The sequence below is a fragment of the Numida meleagris genome, chromosome Z (assembly GCF_002078875.1).
Source record: "Numida meleagris isolate 19003 breed g44 Domestic line chromosome Z, NumMel1.0, whole genome shotgun sequence".
NCBI lineage: Eukaryota > Metazoa > Chordata > Aves > Galliformes > Numididae > Numida > Numida meleagris.
In genome coordinates this window covers 18,297,263-18,306,150 of record NC_034438.1, presented here as the reverse complement: position 1 = coordinate 18,306,150, position 8,888 = coordinate 18,297,263, and the positions used below count along the sequence as shown (strand labels likewise).

Below are 8,888 nucleotides of genomic sequence, written 5' to 3'. Positions count from 1 at the left end.
GGGAAAAGTTGTCACAGAACTGAGGAGTGAAGCCTGGGTATCTTTTCCTTATTCCTTTTTTTGTCCCCTACCCCTTTGGCTAAATTCTAACAATACTATCATGAATTCGCAGAGAGAGGTATGAAGAAAGAGACCTCTTTGCAGGAGAAACACATGGCCAGAACCTACCAGAAGATGGGCAGACTGTGTAGAGTGCACACAGTCAAGTGTATGTGTACTCAAGCACTACCTTCATAAAGTAATACCTATCTAGAAAAACATAAATATTTATTTTCACTTTTTTTTTTCTTTCTGGGGATTTCTGAGAAAACATGTACTGCTGTTGACACTGTATAATTATTGTATATTACTGTTATTTTAAGATCTGAAAGAAGAAAAGCTCAGGGAAAGATATCACGCTCTTTTACACGGTCATGTGCTCAGATATTAATCAGTACTGAATTAACTGGACTTCTGTTTTTACCAGCAGTGTATGTGAGCAGTACTCCCAGCGTGTACCAACAAGCAAACACGTTTTCAGAAATGTACAGCAACCAAGGAACTTTGCAAGTTTTGCACTTCCAGAATGAAGGAAATGCAGAACTTTCACACTTTAAAACTTTTCTCTCATGCGCACCCTACACTCTTCAAGGACCATTCCTATTCAGACATCTGTATCAAAGACCGAGGACTGTGCTCCCCACTGTCTGATGTGAAGCAGGGAGAAATTTTAATGTCAGCTGCAAAGCAGCGTCCTGGAAGTGGGGAGAGTGTGCTGCAGCAGGAGGTGCTTCCCAGCGGCTGTCCTCCTGCCCCCAGCTGCACCCTTTCGGTGCCATGCGCTGCAAGCGACTTCTGGTGGGGAAAAGCTCCGGGCTGCCGGGAGGAGGTGTCCGGAGGAAGAAGAGAATGGGATGTGGTACTTGAAGTATCTCTGGAAAAAAAAAAAAAAAAAAAAGGAGCAACCGGGATGTGACCATCTGCCCAGGGCAGCCTGCACGTTCAGTACAAAATGAATGCAGTCATTCTGCAGCCTGACTAACAGACGAGGGCTGCCCTATATGGCAAAAGTACCGCTGCCTTAGAGGTGCGTTTGGGATGTCTGAAGAAACGTCTCTGTCCGTGAAAACAAAACGTCAGTGCTGCCTGCCCCTGTCCTGTGGTCAGACAGCTCCGAGAGCCTGGGGACGTCGCTGGGGAGGGCTCCCCGTGTGAGCCACGGCCGGGGCAGTAAGACGCGCCCAGCGCTGCCCTTCCCTTCGCCGCGTTCCCGCCGGGGGTGGCCGCGGGCGGCCGTCACGTCCCGCGCAAAACCCCCGCAGCTAGCGCCGGGTTTCGCCCGGAGCTCCGCGCCGGGCCGGGCCGTTCTGGGCAGAAGGAGGCGGGGCTGAGCCGCGGGGCGGGGCCAGCCCACTCGGCGGGGCGGGGCCTTCCCCGCGATATAAGCGTGAGCTGGGCGCCCGTCGGAGCTGGGAGCGCGTCGGGAGCGGTGAGGGGAGTGGTGGGGAGCGGCAGGTGGGAGACGGGCGGGACGGCGGTGCGGAGATGGAGCTGCTGCGGACCATCGCCTACCCGCCGGGCGGCAGCGGAGCCTCCAGCACTACCGCCGCTGCCAGGGGCTGCGAGGCGGCCGTGGGGAGGGCCGGCAGTGCCGAGCCGCGGAGAAAGAAGGCGGAGGAGCAGCCCCACCAGCACGCGCACCCTGCCGCCGAGGTCTCCCGGATTATAACCGACCCCACGACGGGGAAGCGTTACTGCCGCGGGAAGGTGCTCGGAAAGGTAACGGCCGCGCCTGCGCCTGCAGCCATGTCCCGGGGTCTCGCCCGGCGCTGCCCCGCTCCGCGCTGCGGCCGCGGCCCCTCTCGTCCGTGCGCCGAACCGTGCCTCCAGCGCCGGCGGGGATCGTGCGGGTGTGGGGCGGGGGCGGGACATCTGCCCACCGCCGCGTCTTAGCCGGCTGTCCTGTCCGAAGGAAGTTACGCTCATTGAATAATATGCGAGCTAGTACATGACTAAGTGCGGGGCTTCTTTCCTACCTGCTCTAATTGCGTTTTTCTCCTGTGTTTTTTCAGGGTGGATTCGCCAAGTGTTATGAGATGACAGATTTGACAACAAATAAAGTTTATGCTGCAAAAATCATTCCTCACAGCAGAGTAGCGAAACCTCATCAAAGGGAAAAGGTGTGTGTGCGCGAATGACTTCTTCTTTTTGTCCCTCAAACTCTCTTTGTGTGCTGGATTGCCCAACCCTTTTCCTGGAACGACTCCATCAGAGCTGCCTGCTCTGTGCTTCCCAGTCTTGTGGTCGCACGGCTAACAGTGATTTTTTTTTTCCCCCTCTCTTATCTTTCCAGATTGACAGAGAGATTGAGCTGCACAGAATGCTTAATCATAGACATGTTGTGCAGTTCTACCACTACTTTGAAGACAGAGAGAATATTTACATTCTTCTGGAGTACTGCAGTAGAAGGGTGAGCATCAGCTGGGAGAAATCCAGTATTTACTTGCCTGGAATCTGTAATTAGTTTAAAGGGGTAGCATGTAAAAGGTATTTTTTTATGGCTTCTTTAGTTCATTCATGTGTTAATTTTCATTTACTGAACGTGAATTGTGTGTGTTAATGCTCGCTGACATGTCTGCCTTTGTTTTTTCCTCTGCAGTCAATGGCTCACATCTTGAAAGCACGGAAGGTATTGACAGAACCAGAAGTACGATACTACCTCAGGCAGATTGTGTCAGGGCTAAAGTATCTTCATGAACAGGAAATCTTGCACAGGGATCTTAAACTAGGTAAGTTCTGTTCCTCGATGACTTCCAAACATATTTTTCCAGCTCTGTCAGGGTTGTACCACCTTAAACTTGTGTGGTGATAGCTTAATTAATAGAATCAGCTTAGTCTATCTATACAGTGGAAAGCTGAAGTGTTTAAGCAGTGATATTAAGTACTGATATGTTTTAAAAAAAAAAAAAGTTTTGGCTAGCTTCTGGCTTTGAATAAGGTATGACTCAGCACCTGTGGCAAATGCATTCCTGCTTTGCAAGAAGACTAACCAGAATTTCTTTCTGCTAGGTAACTTCTTCATTAATGAGAATATGGAACTGAAACTGGGTGACTTTGGCTTGGCAGCTAGGCTGGAACCACTGGAACACAGGAGGAGGTAGGAGCATTAAAAAAAAAAAAAAAAAAAAAGCCTTTTAGTGTATGAAACCAAATTCACTTAAAAATGAGAGAGATCCTGTTCCATAGGAAGAGCTTATTGCTCTGGAATCAAGATTTCCCCTCCTAGAGAAGTTTACCATGTTTGCATTCCTCCTCTGAGCATTTGAATAATAGCAAATGCCTGAGGCAGGATACCTGACTAATAGTGCAGATATGAGTCTGCTTTTCCTGTATCGTGAAGACACCATGAAACACGTCTACACTATTAGCATTCATAAAGTCCTCTTTGGGAGTCTCTGAGCTCTTGCCCAAATTTGAGAGTAAAACCTGCCCTATGAAAAATAGCTTCTTTTCTCTCTGTGTTCCTAACCTAACCTGCCTCTGTGGCGTCTTTGATTTACAGAACAATATGTGGCACACCAAATTACCTCTCTCCAGAAGTCCTCAACAAACAAGGGCATGGCTGTGAATCTGACATCTGGGCCTTAGGCTGTGTAATGTAAGTACTTTGCTGCTTTTGAAATAAAATATTTCTGTCATTGGCTTAGGCTTTTAAGAGTTCAAAGGAAATGGATGCAGTACTACGTTGGTTTGCAGCCCTTTTTAGATGCTTAACGCAAGAGCAGAAATTCTCCTTGCTAGGAGACAGGTGAAATGTTTTTAGTAGTTGCAGGCTCGTGTTGTTGGTGCACAAAATGAAGTTGGCTTTCTTTTGCTTTTAAACAGGTACACAATGCTGTTGGGAAGACCCCCGTTTGAGACTACAAATCTTAAAGAAACGTACAGATGTATAAGGGAAGCAAGATACAGTCTGCCTTCATCTCTCTTGGCACCTGCAAAACACTTAATAGCTAGCATGCTGTCAAAGAATCCTGAAGACCGGCCCAGTTTAGATGAAATAATTCGACATGATTTTTTTGTACAGGTTTGTCTTATCTAGTGTTCTGGCTTAAACCTTATCTACCCTTGCAAATGCTCCCTGTGGTCTGAAAATTGCTTTTTCAATCTCATTTCCACAGGGCTTCACACCTGACAGACTTTCTGCTAGCTGTTGTCACACCGTTCCTGACTTTCATTTGTCAAGTCCTGCTAAAAACTTTTTCAAAAAAGCAGCTGCTGCTCTTTTTGGTGGTAAAAAGGATAAAGCCAGATACTTCGACACACACAGTAAGTGAACTATAATTGTGCTTCAAACTTATCTCTAAGCCATCAGTACCATGCCAGTAACGTACAGCTATGAGATGGCAATGAGGCATCTGTATCTGTGTCTCTGCTTCTTTGGATTAGGTTTGACCTCTTTATCAATAAGGGTAGATGGCAGGCTGCAACACCGACATACATAAGTAGAGGCTTCTTCTGGCATTCTGACAATCTATATGGGCCATCTGTTAGCCAGTTTACTCTCAAAGATCTGTTTATAATGAAACGCACTGCTGTTCTGGGAGACTGTGGCAGGCTTAAAAATACATCTGGAAGGAGACAAACTGCAGCTAGTTTGTTAGGTTCTGTAATGCAGGTTATCGAGCAGCACTTCTAGATGCATCATCAAAACTTTTTTTGGTTTTATTTTCCTTTGTTGCAGATAGACTAGCTAAAGAAGATGAAGAAATTTACAAGCTCAGGCATGATTTGAAGAAGACATCGATAACCCAGCAGCCCCACAAACACAGAACAGATGAGGTAAATACAAGTGAAGTTCAATTCAAATCCAATAACAGTTGGGTGGAGTAGCTATAATTAAGTTATATTTGACTTGGATTTCAAAGCTGAGGCTGTACACAGCATAATCAAGCTTAAATGATTAGCAGAGTTGCTTTAAGAGAGCTTAACCAAGCTTCAGCAAAGCATGGTATCCTTTGTAGAGAGAGTATTTCTTCTTTTGAGTAATTACAGTATCTGCCTAGCATCCATTGTTGTCTGTGTGGAAACTAGTCTAGCACCTAGCCAGGTGCTCTTTCCCAATATTCCATATACAAGGCTTCAATTCATGATTAAGTAGGGCTTCCTAGAGAATAAGCTGCTGAGTTCTAATTCCTGCTATGTGGTGTTGTGGCCTGCATGCAGCTTTTCAGTCTTCTGCTCTTCTGCCCTGGCAAAACATTAACAGTGTTTAAGATGTAAACTGGAGATTGGAAGAATGGGAAGACCTGACGTGATTCTTTGAGTTCAGTCTAATAGCAGTTCTTTGTACTTTCCAGGTACACTAATACTAGTTTTCTTGGAACTTATCACTTACTGATAGACAGGAGAGCCATCCAAAACCTTGTGTATAAGGCTTGGCTCATATAAACATCAAATGTAACATGTCTGACATCTTTTCTAGGAGGTCCAGTCTCTTATCACAACAGTAGCCAAGCCAGGAGCATTACCAGAAACAAAGCAGATTGGAGACTCTATTCGGATGATTGTCAGAGGAACTTTAGGAAGCTGCAGCAGTAGCAGTGAATGTAAGTGCAGTAAAATGTTGTCTCCAATGCTAAACCATGCATCTTCTTTCTTCATACCTCAGACGTGGAAGCATGAAAAAGCAGCTGTTTCCCTCCCTTATTTTCAGTACTTCACGTTTCACAGCCAGTATCTTGGAAGAAATGAAACTGGAAAGTCCTAAAGGCTGATGGTCTTAAAATAACAAGCTAGATAAATTAAGATTTAGAATTAAAGTGTGCTCTGTATGGTCATGTCAGTCTAATAATCCCTCTCTTTCAGGCCTGGAAGACAGTACCATGGGAAGTGTTGCAGATACAGTTGCGAGGGTACTGCGTGGATGTCTGGAGAACATGCCAGAAGCAGACAGCATTCCCAAAGAGCAGCTGACAACATCCTTCCAGTGGGTTACAAAATGGGTGGACTACTCTAACAAGTATGGCTTTGGGTACCAGTTGTCAGATCACACTGTCGGTGTCCTTTTCAACAATGGGGCGCATATGAGCCTTCTGCCAGATAAAAAGTAAGAATGATTACAAAACAGATGACTAACTTGAGATAATTTCAAGTTCAAATTGCCCATCTCTGACCTCCATATTTTTTTTCCTGCTCTTGCAGGACAGTCCACTACTATGCTGAGCTAGGCCAGTGCTCTGTCTTCGCAGCTGCAGAGGCTCCCGAACAGTTCATTAGCCAAGTGACCGTACTGAAGTATTTCTCCCACTACATGGAAGAAAACCTCATGGATGTAAGTTCAGCACATTCTGGATTTTGAGCTGTAAAAGTGAACCTTGAGCTAAGTGAATGGAGTGCTTAACATGGTGTATGTTTTTTTTTTTTTTTTTTCCTAGGGAGGAGATCTGCCCAGCCTAACAGATGTACGCAGGCCCAGGCTTTACCTCTTACAGTGGCTTAAATCTGATAAAGCACTGATGATGCTCTTTAATGATGGCACATTTCAAGTAAGTTTGGTAGCATCACCTGACAAAATGCTTCTGCAGTACTTCATTGCAAAACTAGATAAGTATTAGACAAAGATGAGAAAGTATACAAACAGGAACTTTCTTCTGTTTTGCAGGTGAACTTCTATCATGATCACACAAAAATCATCATTTGCAGTCAGAGTGAGGAGTATCTCCTTACCTACATCAATGAAGACAGGATATCCACAACGTTTCGTCTGACAACTCTTCTGGTTTCAGGATGCTCACTGGAACTAAAACATAGAATGGAGTATGCTTTGAACATGCTACTGCAGCGATGTAACTGAAGGGACTGACTCCGTTAAACCAAACGGACCCTCTTGTTCACTGTGAAATATACAGTGGGGATACTGAAGCAACTAGTATGTTGATAATGGGGATATGTGGTGGTACGAAAACTTGACTGTCATAGTGTGCTGGGCACGCTTCTGTTACAGACGCCTGAACCTACTGTTGGACTAAAATGGTGTGACAAGGAGTTCTTCGGACCGTAGTTTTCCTTGCTTCATGTGTGTGTTAAAGATATTTTTGACCTGAATTCTGAGCAGAGTGTGACTTCTTGCTCCCCTATAAGAGAGCATTTTTGATGGAGTTAAACTGTGAATATGCATCTGGAAAGGGAGGGAAGGGCGAGCTCCATGGTTGTGGAATAGCTGTAATAAGCAGCTTCTGGCTGCTTAACTGTGAACTATGGCCATATGTTTTTTTTTTTTCCCCCCAATTTTTTTTTTTTTTTCCAGAAACTACCCACACTTGTGGCTGGCAAAGTGCATTCCTTGTTAATAACTTTTTTTATTTATTACAGCCCAAAGTGAAGTATTTATTACACTACTTTTTTTTTTTTTTGGACCTCGACATTTTGAATATAATTCTGTTGGAAATAAAGTGAATGGAAAACCTGAAGCATTTATGTCCACTCTTTTTACAGTACAACTTAACATCCCTTGCTTCATCCTGGTGTACATCTTGCAGGTTTGCTTTCCTAAAGCCACTTAAAAATAAATGAAAAAAAGTTGGCTATGAGTCAAGATAAGAGTAACAAGCGCCAGAGTTGAACAAGTCTGTACATGTCTGTGCACATAAGCATCCATGTTGATGAAGCTACAGGACAATGGTGTAGACATTGACACTTAGTTATCTTAATTGTTGTTCTAGGGGAATAATTCAATGCTGTGACCAGTGTAAGGAGAGCCTAACCTGCAGAGCAATCCCATTGCTCCTAAGAGTACAAACGTAAAAGCATTTGCCTTCCTAAACTGAAGGGAATGCAATTTGTCCACTAAAGTATGCAAATAGATGGGATTACTGAGGACTCATGACTCAGTGTGGGATGGGATTGTCTACTTGTGGCCTGGGTTTATTTCTCTCGCTACAAGTAGTACAGTACTTAAACCTAAATGCATACCAATCTTCAAACAGCTGATACAGCAGAAAGCAGAAGTTCAATTGTTTATTTGGATTAATCTTCATATAACTGAACCAGGTCTGTTCAAAAGACAGAACTCGGTTGTTGTCAGTGTTTCAAAGCAGCTGAATGCAAGGAGAAGGCAGTCAATGTACTAAAGTGCAGACTAAACAGTACAGGTGGCAATCCAAAATAGGGAGCAGAGGCTATATCACTGACTTCCTTCATCTTGCAGCAAGCATATGTAAAAGTGAGTGTTTCTCCTATATTGAATACTATGCATTAGGTATTATTTATTTGCTTCTCAACTCTAGACAGGAAGACCTAATGGAGTTCTTCAAATGGATTCGTTAATGCAACTCTAGGCATTTCAGTGAAGTTAAATATGGACTTGCTATAGTGAGCAGAATTCAGTTTCCCATCTATCTGCTTTTTTCGAGGGACAATGATTAATTTTCTTCCTGGGAGGCCATGTCTTACTTCATTGTGCTGCACACATGCAGTCCCTATTGAGCCCTTTCTTCTTACAAAGGAAGACCTCACTTTTTGTTTATGACACCAGCGCACAATTTGAAACATAAAAATTACTTTTTCTATAATGCTTATTTATTCAAATAGAAAAAAAAATACTTTTTGAATGTGGTTTTTTTTGGAGAAATTATGAAGTTTTACTTCAATTGCAATAATTTTGAATATCAAAATTATTTTCCTGTGTGGCTGAAATTCAGGCTCCTGTAAGCAAGTAAACAGATTTCATGCACAGGATAATTAAAAGCAGGTGTGAAAGACCCAAATCCTATTGTAGAATACTAATCGGTTGTGGAGAGCTGTAACGCACTTCACTCAATACAGCTAAGTCAATCAGTTGTCTGTGTGCCGTACACACATAGTACCAGGATCCTTGGTGTTTTCTAAACCCTTCTGTGTCTTTCTGATTA

At 44.0% G+C, this 8,888-nt stretch overlaps 1 protein-coding gene across 1 annotated transcript; it reads left to right on the top strand.

Moving 5' to 3' along the window:
• PLK2 (polo like kinase 2) lies at positions 1,436-7,083 on the top strand. The gene is made up of 14 exons (XM_021381245.1): positions 1,436-1,758; positions 2,052-2,159; positions 2,333-2,449; positions 2,639-2,768; positions 3,049-3,136; positions 3,542-3,637; positions 3,865-4,063; positions 4,158-4,305; positions 4,721-4,818; positions 5,462-5,585; positions 5,845-6,085; positions 6,181-6,310; positions 6,414-6,524; positions 6,641-7,083. The coding sequence occupies exons 1-14, from the start codon at positions 1,525-1,527 to the stop codon at positions 6,830-6,832; spliced, it is 2,016 nt and encodes a 671-aa protein (XP_021236920.1). The 5' UTR covers positions 1,436-1,524; the 3' UTR covers positions 6,833-7,083.

Bases quoted from the DNA above. Each gene is read 5' to 3' on its own strand.
- PLK2 (XM_021381245.1), top strand. From the start codon at position 1,525: ATGGAGCTGCTGCGGACCATCGCCTACCCGCCGGGCGGCAGCGGAGCC. The intron at 3,137-3,541 runs GTAGGAGCATTA...TTTGATTTACAG, and splicing joins CCACTGGAACACAGGAGGAG to AACAATATGTGGCACACCAA. The intron at 3,638-3,864 runs GTAAGTACTTTG...GCTTTTAAACAG, and splicing joins TGGGCCTTAGGCTGTGTAAT to GTACACAATGCTGTTGGGAA.